The 14,092-nt window shown below is 38.0% G+C and overlaps 1 protein-coding gene across 1 annotated transcript; it reads left to right on the plus strand.

Moving 5' to 3' along the window:
- Positions 1–297: 297 nt before the first annotated feature.
- Positions 298–13,707, plus strand: LOC136676369 (bone morphogenetic protein receptor type-1B-like). The gene is made up of 12 exons (XM_066653318.1): positions 298–435; positions 3,428–3,594; positions 7,891–8,038; positions 8,300–8,399; positions 9,370–9,472; positions 9,672–9,768; positions 9,904–10,039; positions 10,511–10,703; positions 11,267–11,564; positions 11,842–12,017; positions 12,843–12,973; positions 13,054–13,707. The coding sequence occupies exons 2-12, from the start codon at positions 3,522–3,524 to the stop codon at positions 13,177–13,179; spliced, it is 1,581 nt and encodes a 526-aa protein (XP_066509415.1). The 5' UTR covers positions 298–435; positions 3,428–3,521; the 3' UTR covers positions 13,180–13,707.
- The last annotated feature ends 385 nt before the right edge of the window (positions 13,708–14,092 follow it).

Consider the following 14,092-nt stretch of genomic DNA (forward strand, 5'->3'; position numbering starts at 1 on the left):
CTCTGCACCTGTTCTTAACTGTGCAGGTGTGTGGAGTAGTTTTAATCTGAGTGACACTGTTCTCCTTTTAAAAAAAAAACTAAGCTGGACACAGATAACTGTGTTTTAGTGTCAGATAAAGTATTTAAGGTACAACTATAATTTGTTTGTAAATGTGGCAGCAGAGGACGCTATGGAGCAGCGGTATCATATTTTCATTCGTATTCAAACAAGCCCTGATCAGGATTGGTTCATTAGATCCCACCCATTAATTAACAGTCTGTGAGGATGAACTATGGGCCAATCCCACAGCGGGGGCAGGAGCCTGGCGTAGGGAGCGGTGTTTTTTTTCTGAATATGTGTGGGAACATAAAAATGTTCAAGACAGTGTTACCATTGGACTATAAGGTTCAGCCCAACACCGAGGAGAGGGACGTCACTGGGGCAAAACTCGGGGTAAGAGGAGCAAGAGAGCGTAACCTCTTTTAAATAAAGGCAATTTACAGTGTACAATGAGCTTTAAGATAGCGTGCCATATATCAGTTGTCTCACAGCGTAAATCAAGTGAAGATGAACTGCATTGTTAATGGTGTTGTTGTTGTTGTTATGTTTTGCCCAAAGAAAAATTCAGATATAGAGCCCTTGACACACCACTGTGATTATGCTGTGAAATTATGACTGAAGACCATAATCCTCTAAATGTCAATGTTGACAGTTAAATTTTTCTCATCTTCAATGTCTCTATTCACCCCAATTTAAAGTATTCCTAAAATATATAGAAGAGATACAGAACAGTAACCACTAGCATAAATCTTGCTTTTTTTTTTTCTTTTTTTTTTTTGATGGTTTCAGCATTTAAATTATTAGAAAGTGTAGTGGCTCATACTTTGAATGATTTAAGTACATCTGTGCCTGAAAGACAGAACCTGTTTCTCACACTGCTCTGGTTTGACTTTGTTCCACAGTATGTCCACTCTCAGGGACAGTTTTGTAAATTAGTTTCTTAGCCATAACTTTATCTTCAGTGATTATCCTCCAGAGATACTTTATCAGAGAAATGGTCTGGAACATGGTCGGGCCAGCATTCTCTCACATAAAAATTGTCTGATTGGGAAATAAGGTGAATGTAGCTTCCCCACATTCCCCTTGACATGTAGCTGATTCAGATGATGGGCCAAATTCTCCTGAAGAAAACCAAAGAGTAGTTCTCCTTAATATCTTTTCTCATAGACAGCAATGTGATCAGATGGAAAGACAAATGAGACTTTAGCATAAATGTCCCACTGCCCAAATGTGTCTCCTGAGATTAAGACCTTAGTGATCTTGCTGGTGTCACATATTGAGTTTTAGCAGAGATCTCAGTAAAGTCACAAACTTTGCTCAGATTTGACAGATGGATTAACTCTACTCCTCTCCTTTATCTCCTTTATATCTCTCTTCTGTCTCATGTCTCCTTTAGAATTCTTCTCCTAAAAACGTTATGCTTCCTGCTTCCTACTTAACTGACATTTTCAAACGGTTGGTTTCAGATGTTAGTTTAGCAAATGTTTGTCTAATGTTTTGATTCTGTGGATGAGAGGATCAGTCTGAATCTTCCTCAACGGCAAGATACTGCATGCTGAGAAAGGGCCTTTCACTGTTTAGTGCTGAATTGGCCAGTGATTCCAGCCAAGGTGTTAGACATATTTCCCTTGCATGTCCCAGTAATCTAGAAATTATGGATTTGGAACAATTTAACTCTTGCAATATCTGAAAGGGTCATCCCTTCAGCCTTTATCTGTGCAATGGAATGGCCCAATTTTGTGCAAATGATTGTGTGTTTCCAGATTAGAAGGGTTTGGCAAATGATTTAGGAAATTAGTGCTAAATTTCAAAACATATTCCAGATTCAGATAACTTCAAATTGGAATGAGCAGCGAAGAAAATGTAAGATTTCTCTCATTTTTGACTGAACATGTTACTCACTCATAAAATGTAAAACTTTAATTCTGTTACAGAGAATGGAAAATGCATTTTTGGGAGTCTTGCCCAAGTAATGTCTTGGTGTCAAATTTTGTGCCTGCTCAAGTGGGAAAATGAATAACATTCTGCTGCATTGAGGGTGGATATCATTTTAAAACAATGATCTTCTGCTCAGTGTAATATACATTTAAATGTGTGGGGGTGTGAGAGTGTGTGACTCAGACTATTACCTCGCCCTTGGACAACAACAAACCTCTTTAAACAGTGCTCACTCACAACTGAGATGAAGTGCGAATTCATTAATCTATTAATAATGAAGTTAAGATGACAGCTTTCAAATTGCAGCAATTCTCTTATTTCATTGTTAAGATTTAAAAGGGTTAACTCTTGAAATGAGCAACAGAAAATAGTGCAGTCAGGTCTTGTTAGTTTTTGGTATCTTCCTATAAAGTGTCGGAGAAGCTCCTCACCAGTTGTTTAGGACTTGGGTGATGCATTTGTAATGTGTTATATTATGGTCATAGTATCTTTTGCACAATACATGACAAATGTCTGTATCATGGTTGATAATTAGTTGTAAGTAAAGTACTATGATGGTATATTGGCAATTTTTATGACACATTACAGCATCGTTTTTAAGAATATTATAAACATTATAATGCACAAGGTCCTAATCTTGATTTATAAAGTGTCTTGTATTTTCTTACGTCCTTTTTTTAATTTGCAGCTTAAATTTAAACTATGGATGTTTGAAATTAAGGAGTAAATAGTAGTATTGTGTAAATTAGTAGTATAAATAATATAATATATGAATACATTAACATTTAAAATAAGAATGTGAAGAATTATGCTGTTTTTTCCACATTATGATTTAATTAATCTCTCTCTCTCTCTCTCTCTCTCTCTCTCTCTCTCTCTCTCTGTGTGTGTGTGTGTGTGCGCGAGTAAAACAGGTGGTTCACAGCTGAGGTTCTCTTTGTGTGTTTGAGTGTCTCACATTAACATTTGGACACTTCTTACAAAACCTGTCCTTTTGTTTCAGCTGTGAAACCCTGGGCTGTTTATTTACGTTAAGGTTTAACCCTTCACAGTCCAATCTGTTATTTTAATACTGTTACTAATACTGTTAAAAAAACAGTTTTTACTTTCTTTTTTAGTTTTTTTCAGGGTTTCTTTTTCTTTAATTAATGAATTTATTTTTTGTCTTTTAATTAGGTTTTGTATACTTAGGTCTTGTATAAAGAACTTGTACAAAGAAATGCACAATTATTTGTGCTGATTTTTGTAAAGTGCACTGTATTGTTTTCTATGTATTTGATGCATGTAAAAAAGAAAAACATAATTTGGGTATTAATTCGATCTTCGTTGGACACACATGATGTGCATTATGTTAGGGGTGTCAGTCGTGTATACAGGTCATGCCCACTTCTATACAGACCACACCCCTAAGCTTGATATCCTGTGTGTGTGTGTGCACGTTTCTCAGATGGGTAGTGTGTGTGTGTGTGTGTGTATAGAGTAGAACTTTAAGAGGTTCTCTGCTTCTCATCCCTGAAGTCCAGTGAACAAAGACAGTAAGGATGTATCTCTGCACGTGCAGCGTGGGTTGGACTTATGTGATCCTGATCCTGCAGTGCAGCCTACACAGTGAAGGTAAGAAGGAGAACTCATTACCTTCCCTGAATTCCCCCAAAATTCAGTGTGTTGAGCTGTAAACTTGAGCTGTGTGTTGAGCTGAGTGATGGAGAGGGTTCTGGTGTGCAGTGGCTAATTATGGAGAAAATAGTGAACTCAGATTTCTTTGCAGTGGTGATGAATGGAACCAGGTGTCTTCATGTCTACAACAAAAACACAGCATTTTATTTTGTCTTCATAACAAGCAGTGAACTCCATCAGTCCAAGGAGATTTATGTGCAATGATGATGATTTCTCTGATAAAATGCTCCATGTTCCTCTCCACATTAAACAGATTTAAAAGACAAAACATTTTTTTAACTCTATGGTCAAACATCAGCAGTGTATTCAGAAAAAAATATATGATCACTTCCTGCCAGGATGCATTTAAGAGAGCTTCCATTCAACACTACTGTCAACAATTCTGTATTTCTTTGTTCCATTTAGTTTTTTCAGTGTAAATCCTCATGTGATTATTCCATAAAGACATTAGCACATGTTAAAACACTTTGATGAGAGTTTTACATTGTTTAACATTTAATTTCTAGAATTATTCCACAATAATATATACACATTTAGTACAGTTTAAAAGGTGTTTTACAGTTAATTTAACAGTGGGTTAATCAGTTGATTTGTGTGTGTGTCTGTGTGTGTGTTAATATTCGACAAAGGGTTTTTATGAGATGACCTCCTGCAGTTTTAAAAACAAGTGACCAAATGGTTGGACCGACACACACACACATTTTTACACTTGCACATACACACCTACACATACACAGCTGTGCTCTGCATGGTTGGACATGGCCTCGGGTCTGTAATTGACAGGTGCAGTGTGTGTGTGTGTGTGTGTGTGTGTTGTTGTATCATTTTTGAGATATACAGAACCTCCAGTAACACTCACATTCCCTGATTCTACAATATTTACGGTTTTCAAAACAGCTGAAAATAAAATTTATTATGGATAGGGTTTTGTTAATTCACAGAAATGCTACCACAACACTTAGGCTACCAACATGAGAAACACAAACTGATGAAGATGAAGACTATGATGAACAGAGGATTTGCTTTGTGCACCTGTTCTCTTCCCCATCATAGACCAGGAACACAAACATTATCCCACACACACACACACACAAACATTTTCCATCCATTATCACTCCAAGTGTTTATATTCCTCTCACCCACTCAGAGTGTGTTTACACTGCTGCTGCTTCAACTCATTAAAACTCCATTAATACACACACAGTCTCTCTCTCTCTCTCTCTCTCTCTCTCTCTCTCTCTCTCTCTCTCTCTCTCTCTCTCTCTCTCTCTCCCCATTGTTAATGGGGAGAGAGAATGGTTGTTCAGCCATTTGTTCAACCATTTCAACATTTCAGTTTAAAATGTTGTGTTTCAGTAATTTTACTTATGTTAAAGTCATTCTACATGCATAAACATGTGAACGAGTTTTATTTACTGAAGTACATGTTTATTAAGATAAAACATTTTTCCAAATACTTTTACTCCTATTCAAGTAACTTACTGAGTATTTTTTTTCCTTAGTCCATTTCCTCCATTCTTATATTTTCCTAATTTCTTTTCTGTATTTATTTTGATGATGTATATATATATATATATATATATATATATATATATATATATATATATATATATATATATATATATATATATATTATATCAAAGAGAATCAAAAAGGGAATAGAGTGGTGTGCTCTTCAGTTCCTGAGCTGATGTTGGATGTGCTGTGCTGGATGTTCTGAGAAGTTGCTCTGAACACAACAACACTCATTCAGGACTAAAGACATCAGTTTTTTCTGATGCTTAAGCTGTTTTAACACTTTTACTGCAGGATGAGTTTAGGATTTTAAAGTAATCTGCTGTCATTGATTTAGATAAAACATAATTCAGTGTTGAAGGAGTTAAAGTGTGAGAATTAGGATAGGAATGGGCAGGTGTGAGAGTGTGTGTGTGTAAGTATGATTGACGTGTGTGTGTGTGTGTGTGTGTGTGTGTGTGTGTGTGTGTGTGTGTGGTCCAGATATCATGTTCTTGGGTCCATAATCTCTCTACACCCTCAAATAATAGAGACTTGTATTAATGGGTACAAATATCATGGCCCCAATATTTGTTGTTGTAAGTTATTAGCTTCTTAAGGTGAAGTCATGTTTTAAGGTTAGGAAAAGTTAATGTTAGAGTTAGCATTAAGGTTAAGGTTAGGTTAGCGTTAGGCTAATAGTAGCATTAAGGTAATTGTCTGTTTCCAAGAAATTATTTGAAGTCACTGTAATATCTACTGGATATCATGGCCAAAAGTGTTGGCACCCCTGAAATTATTCCAGAAAATTAAGTATTTCTGCCAGATAATTATTGCAATTACATGTTTTGTTATACGCATGTTTATTTCCTTTGTGTGTACTGGAGCAACACAAAAAAAACAAAGAAAAAAAAGCCAGATTTGATATAAATTCACACAAACCTCCAAAAATGCACCGGACAAAATTACTGGCACCCTCAACTTAATATTTGTTTGCACACCCTTTGGAAAAAATAACTGAAATCAATTGCTTTCTATAACCATCAACAAGCTTCTTGCATGTTTCAATTGGATGCAAACTGCTTCAGGTCTCTCATATTTGAAGGGTGCCTTCTCTCAATAGCAATTTTAAGATCTCTCCACAGGTGTTCAATGGGATTTAGATCCAGAGTCATTGCTGTCCACTTAAGAACTCTCCTGTGCTTTTTGAAGTATGTTTGGGGTCATTGTCCTCCTGGAAGACGCATGATCTAGGACGCAGACCCAGATTTCCGACATTGGCCCTGCATTGTGACCCAAAATTCTTTGGTAATCTTCAGATTTCAGGCACCCAGTGCCAGAGGCAGCAAAACAACCCCAAAATATTTTTGAACCTCCACCATATTTGACTGTAGGTACTGTGTTCTTTTCTTTGTAGGCCTCATTACATTTTTGGTAAACAAAAGAATGATGTGCTTTTCCCAAAAGATCTTATCTGTCCACAAGACATTTTCCCAGAAGAATTTTGACTTACTTTTGGCATTTTGGCAAACTGCAGTCTAGCTTTATGTCTCTGTATCAGCAGTATGGTCCTCCTGGTTCTCCTGCCATAGTGTTTCATTTCATTCAAATGTCGATGGATAGTTTGTGCTGACACTGATGCACCCTGAGACCTAAAGGACAGCTTGAATGTCTTTGAAACTGAATTGGGGCTGCTTATCCACTATCCAAACTATCCTGCGTTACAAGCTTTCATCAATTTTACTCTTCCGTCCGCATCCAGGGATATTAACTACAGTGCCAGTGGACAAGGAACGTCAAGATCTCTGGAGATGGACTTGTGTTTTCTGGGAGAAATACTTCATTTTCAGGAAAAATTTCAGGGGTACCAACACTTTTAGCCACACATTGCCCTATATCCTACACTGTTAGAAAAACTGTCACTGTGGTGGTACCCTCAGTGGTACATGTCTGTACTTTTTGGTAGGGAACATAATTGTACCTTACTCTGAGAGTACATATACTAGTTTATCTATATATCATCCTACATCTAACACCTAATACACTAACACTACGTTTTCCAAATATGAATTCACTTTAAAAAGCTAATAATTTACATTATGGTGTGGTAATTGTTGTCCCTATAAATACAAATTGCTTGTGTGTGTTTTGACAGTTGCCACACCCGTCTTGTTGTGATTGGCGTTGCAATGACAGGATTATTAATGAGGGCAAGAATTTCTCACACCCACATGTGGAGATCGCACACACATACACACACAAATTAATTTAGTTAACTTGAAGGCAAGAGGTAGTAATTAAGGTCTGATAACATTGCCTTGACTTGTAACATCACCTATAGCATTTCTTCAGAAATTAAAGTTATTCATTATGTGTTTGTAGATAAAATATTGCTGTGAGAATCTAATGACATTTGGCTACATTAACTTTAGAGATGTCAGGTGCTGATGATTAGTTCTGGATTACAGTCACCACTCCAACTTCTCTCACTGGTACTGGATGGCGCTCCATTATTCCAGAGAACACAGTGTTACTGCTCCACATTCCAAAGCTGGGGGCTTTATACTTCTGTGGCAGACACTTTTCATTGGGCATGGTGATCTTACCTGTTCCATGTAATTTTCCATTTTTAGTTTTTGATAGAGGTAATACATACTGTGTGTCCAGATGACTTTGACTTTATTTGAATTTGATGTCTTATTGATTGTGGTAATGGTGCTGATGCTGTTCTTTCTGTAGCAAACCTACTGGACGCCATCCTGCTGAGGAATTCTGCAAAGGTGAAGGGAATCCAAGCCACGGGAAGTGATGAAGCAGTTCTGCCTGTCCGTTTCCTGTGGTGCTACTGCTATCACCACTGCCCAGACTCCAGCAATAACACCTGCAGGTAGTACAAACACTTTATCACAACCAAATGGGTGAAGTTCACAAGTTAAATAGATGCTGTTACACCACAGTATGTATGTGCACACTTTCTGACTGTAATCCAGCTCAGTGTTACTGTTAGAGTGAGAATGGTCACTATCCAAAAATATTTGGACAAGAGCAAATCTGTGATCAGAAATTGACAACTCATGAAAATTCTCTGTACATTAACAAATGGAGCTATGTGCTTTTGTGTGTTTTGTGTGTATGTGTGTGTATGTAGGACGGATGGTTACTGTTTCACTATGGTGGAGGAAGAGGGTGGTGCAGCTGTTGTGACATCTGGCTGTTTGGGGAGGCTGGGCTCTGAATTCCAGTGCAGGGTGAGTGTGAACTCTGAGTAAAAAACGACTTCAAAAACAAAAAAGCAGTTTTTTTCTAAATCCACTTTGAGTGGAGTTTAAATTTAAACAGTACAAAGAGGTGAGATGTTCTGCCTTTAAACTCCCAGACTGTGAGTTGTGTTCGAATTCTCAGCAGTAAGTCAGGCTTGTTCAGTGTTGGCATTGGACTACAATAGCTTGATGGACAGGGTTTTACAGAGTAGTCTGGGACAGGTGGCTTCCAGTGTGCACTTGAGGGTTTAGCAGCTAAGTGTGAAGCAATCAGTATGTAGATCAGAACATCCAGGTTTGAGGCCATGGTTGTTATGACATGCTCTGTCCAGGCAGGTGGTGAAAATCTATCCTAAGTGGAGGAGATCGACCGCAGGTTAAGTGAGACAGCTGTAGTAATGTGGAGCTCAGAGTAGAACTACTGCACTTTTGCATTGAAAGGAGCCAGTCGAGTTGGACATATCCTACTTGAGATACACCAGGCATGGCCAACAGAGAGAAGGCCCTAGGGTAGGCCCAGGACTCGCTGGAGGAGCTATATATCTCCTTACTGGCTTTTAGAACACCTGGGGATCCCCCAGAAAGAGCTTGAGGAAGTTACAGGGGACAAAGACGTCCAAGATCCTTTTCCTTCTCTGTTGCCACCATGACCCTGAAATGGATCAAGCACATCAGATTTTGAGATGAGATGATACAGTACAAATATATATATATATATATATATATATATATATATATATATATATTAATCTTTAACTTGATAAACTAAAATATGTTTTTGTAAATAATAATAATAATAATAATAATAATAATAATAATAATAATTCTTCAACTGTGAAATGCTCCAGAATAATCTTAAACATGTAGTCAAGCTTGGGAATAAAAGAAGCTACAGTCTCAACTCTCTTGGAATGTCTTGAATGATAATAACCATGTGAATTCCACCTCAAACCTGTAGGACACAGGGGGCTCTCGCCAGAGGAGGGCGCTAGAGTGCTGCACTGATCACGATTACTGCAACAGAGACCTGAACCCAGCTCTGCCCCCCCTCGGGAAACCCAGTATGTAACACACACACACACAGACACACAGAAGGTACTTTCATTGTTAAACTGAGAAATAAGACACTGCACAGTCTCCTGCTCTTCACTCAATTGTAAAGCTGCTAGTTACCCATTCAGAACTATACTACAATCTCAAAACTATTACAGCACATGGAGCACATTTGTATCCTAATTTTGTGTGTGTGTTTGTGTTTAGGTTATATAGATGGAGACATTCATCTGATGGCTCTCCTGATCTCAGTCTCTGTGTGCACATTCATCTTTACCTTCCTCATCCTCTTTTGTTGCCTCAAGTGAGACAGATGTTATTCCCACAAGGTTTTATTGTATTGTGTTTGGCTTTTTCTTTTGTGACATTCATGATTTCTCTTTGGACTAGAAAATGTAATTTGTTATAACAAATCATTTTGTGTGTATGTGTGTTTCAGGTATAAACGGCAGATATCTGCCACTCGATACACTCTGAATCTGGAGGATGAAGGTTTTATTCCAGCAGGAGATTCGCTCAGAGACCTGTTAGAGCAATCTCACAGTTCAGGATCAGGATCAGGACTTCCCCTGCTGGTCAGATAAGCACATTACAACCACACTGCAAATATACACAAATATACTGTAAATATACCTCCCCTGCTGATCAGACAACACTAATATTATATTACAAACGCATGATGAACATACTGTGAACTTACTGAATTATTACCACTTTCCTAAATATAATATAACTGTCTAGGATATGGAGCTTGACTCACCTCATCCAACAAAAATAAAGATGAATAAAGATAATGTAACTTGAAATATAGCGTATTTTGGAAATGATTATGGCCATCAAATAGCACTTGTGAAGTTATACTTCTTGGAAACTTCAGATTGCACATACAGGAATAAAATCTACCTTAAACTATTAAATATGGTGGCTGATGGGACAACTGCTTTTCTTGCAAAAACAGAACCATATTATTTGACCTGCAAACAGAGACATGTGCAGAAATTTGAACACTGGTGTGTGTATGTGTGTGTGTGTGTGTGGGCGCGCAGGTCCAGCGCACGATAGCAAAGCAGATCCAGCTGGAGCGGCAGGTAGGGAAGGGCCGCTATGGTGAGGTGTGGCTGGGGCGCTGGAGAGGAGAGAGCGTGGCTGTTAAGGTGTTCTTCACCACAGAAGAGGCCAGCTGGTTCAGAGAGACTGAAATCTACCAGACTGGACTCATGAGACACGAGAACATACTGGGTACAGAACACCAGATACATTTGCCATGCACAGAATTTAGAAACCTGAAATTCAGGACACAATTCAGCCAAAATTACAAATAAATAAACAAAAGAGAAAGAAAACAAAAGAAAAAAAACTGACAGACAATAAACAAATATGTCCAAGGCAACAAAATAAAATTCGTTAGCGAATTAAGCTGAAGTACCGAAACTGAACGGTGCAGCAGTTACATTTTGGTTTCTGAGCTGCTTAAAGGTTTTTGTTTGGTAATTTCATTAGTTCCACTGGCCCAAATGTAAAGGCATGTCTATTAAATACACACAATTAAGATCAGAAAATTCAGAAAAACAGTGTGAAGGTACGGCAGTGATCTTTGGGTCAGATCTGGACCATCTCTGCGACTTTCTTCAACTTCTTTTTTAATCCTGAAATAATCTAAAACGTCCTTAAGTTTTCTGCCAGAGTGTAACTGCTGCAAAAGGAAAGTTGGAAAGTTATAATAAAATATATATTTTGGAACAGTGGCTTAGGAGTGCTGTACATTTTAATGGAATGCCTAATGTGTTTTTCTGTGGTTCAAGGGTTTATAGCGGCAGACATTAAAGGCACTGGGTCCTGGACTCAGCTATATCTGATCACGGATTACCACGAGTGTGGCTCTCTGTATGATTTCTTGAAGTCCAGCACTGTGGATGTGGCGGGTGGCCTACAGCTTGCCCTCTCAGCTGCTGCAGGACTCAATCATCTCCACACAGAAATCTTCGGGACTCAGGGAAAACCTGCCATCGCTCACCGAGACCTAAAGACCAAAAACATCCTGGTGAAGACCAATGGAGAATGCTGCATTGCTGACCTGGGCCTGGCCGTCCGCTTCCTGAGGTATAGGAACTAGAAAAACTCTTACAGAGCGACATCAGCTTAAATCAAGTTAAAATTTGTTGTGATTTTCTCTGGAGTGTGTGTTATTCCACTGACAGATAATTTTACTCTTTTTTTTATGAAATAGTTCTTTAAGCAACACACTTAACAATGGAATAAGATCATACTCTGAAGAAAACCAGTTTAAACAAGTAAAAAAACTTAAGAATAATCTTATAATGTTCCTACAACAATTTCATGTGATGTATTGGACTGAATCGTGTGTGTGTTTCCTCAGTGACAGGAATGAGGTGGATGTTCCAATGAACACTCGAGTGGGAACTAAGCGCTTCATGGCTCCTGAGGTTCTGGAGGAGACTCTCAACCGCAACCACTTCCAGTCCTACATCATGGCAGATATGTACAGCTTCGGACTTATCTTATGGGAGATAGCGCGCCGTTGTGTATCTGGAGGTAAACGCAACCCGCTATAACCTCTGCATTACCTTCTATAACCTTTACTTTACCTTCAGTACCCACTATATTATTTTTGATAATCTTTACATTCCACAGCCTATATGTTAATTTCTATACCATCTGAATTACATTCTATAAACTGTAGCCTCTTTTACATGCATTGCATTCTAAGCATTAACATCTATTAACGCTACTGTCTGTAATATCTATAACCTCTATATTACCTTCAGTATCCTCTGTTTCTTTCTATACTCTAGGTATTACCTCCTGCATGAATATTGAGAGTGCTGGGTGGTTGGTAGTTGGGTTTAGACTGAAGTGTTTTATTTTTGTGTTTAATGTGTTAGTGTAGTGGTGATAAATGCTGGGTGAGTAATTGAATTAGTAATTTAATGTCTAGATTAAACAGTATAGAACAGTAGAGTGCTTTGTGTGGGGTAGTTTGATGCGTGGTGTAATTTGTAGGTAATAATGTGTAGTTAATTTTTTAAAAGAACACTGTAATAGTTTTAACTTCAAATTACAGCTTCAAAATCAACTTGATACTTCACAGAGCTGTACTAAGGACAATAGAACCTCTGTCATTGCTACTCTGGGCTCAACACTGCAGACACAGCACTATGTAACATTTGGAGCAGGGTATGAAATCACACTGCTCCCCTTCCCCCTTCCCAACTTCAGTAGTGCTGTAAAAATGAATTGGACCAGGGGGAACACCAGGAGCAAAATACCCAAATCTTACCTAGTGTTCCTTTTAATGTACAGGAATAGTGGAGTAGAGAGCAGTGTCGGTGGCAGTTTAACATGTACTTTAATGTGCAGGAGTAGTGGAGGAGTACCAGTTACCATATCATGAACACGTTGGAAGTGATCCATCGTTTGAGGAAATGAAGGAGGTTGTTTGTTTGAAGAGAAAACGACCTGCGTTCTCCCTTCACTGGAAAGCTGACGAAGTATGTACAAAAACATCTAATATTACTGTTTATTTACACTGTTCTTGTACTGTTAAACACATCTTTGGACTGTGTTACAGAGTCTGAGGCAGCTGGAGAGGTTGATGGCCGAGTGCTGGGCTCATGTTCCTGGCTCCAGACTCACTGCACTGAGGGTGAAGAAAACTTTGGCCAAAATCTCAGAGTCTCTGGATGTTAAACCCTGACAGCATGCTATATATTAGTGTGCTAAGAGCATTAATATCTAGACCCCAGGATAATGCCCTGCTCAGTGAAGGGTCTCTGACTGCACCAACAAAAGGTGGATGGATCTGACCATGAACCATTGGTAGAATTTCATGTTAATGGAGTTTTGTGTGGTTTGATCCAAGGTAGTGCGCCCCCTGGTGGACATCTTTCATAAACAGCTACACAAATTATTGAGCAGTTTATTTCTGAACAACACAGGGTAAACAGTAAAAGAAAGCATTGGAATATGACCAATAGTGTTGATACGAAGATCAAGAAATATTTATTTGATCTAAACTTGCTGTCTCTATGGGGTTGACCCACTCTGAGTGGCAATAATATGTACTCTCAGCCACAGATATTTGACGTTTCATCTCATATCTGTGTGTGACTCAAGAAATACAATCTACAGTGACTCTCACACTCATGTCTTTGGTATTGATTTTTGTCCCAAGCACAAATTTAATTGCTCCTATAACCTGATGAAAAATCAGACTAAGGGCAATTTTAAAGGCTTAGGAAACTTTTGCAGGTGTTTTGTGTGGATTATTCTAATTTTCCGAAATAACAACCTTTGGGTTTTCATTGGCTGTAAGCCATAATCATCAGCATTAAAAATAATAAACGCTTGATATAGATCACTCTGTTTGTAATGAATCTTTGAGTTTAACTTCTTGAATTCAATTACTGAGATAAATGACCTTTTTGATGGTATTCTAATTGATTGAGATGCACCTGTAACTTATGGTCAAACATGATAATATATATCAAGTAATATATTACCTGTAAAGTATACATGACATTCTGAGTCAAATTGTTTTGGGAAAATTTGAAATTAATTGCAAAGTTGTTGTTTTTTTTGAGTGATTTTTAAAAAATAATTTTAACATC

This window comes from Hoplias malabaricus, chromosome X2 (assembly GCF_029633855.1).
Source record: "Hoplias malabaricus isolate fHopMal1 chromosome X2, fHopMal1.hap1, whole genome shotgun sequence".
Taxonomy (NCBI): domain Eukaryota; kingdom Metazoa; phylum Chordata; class Actinopteri; order Characiformes; family Erythrinidae; genus Hoplias; species Hoplias malabaricus.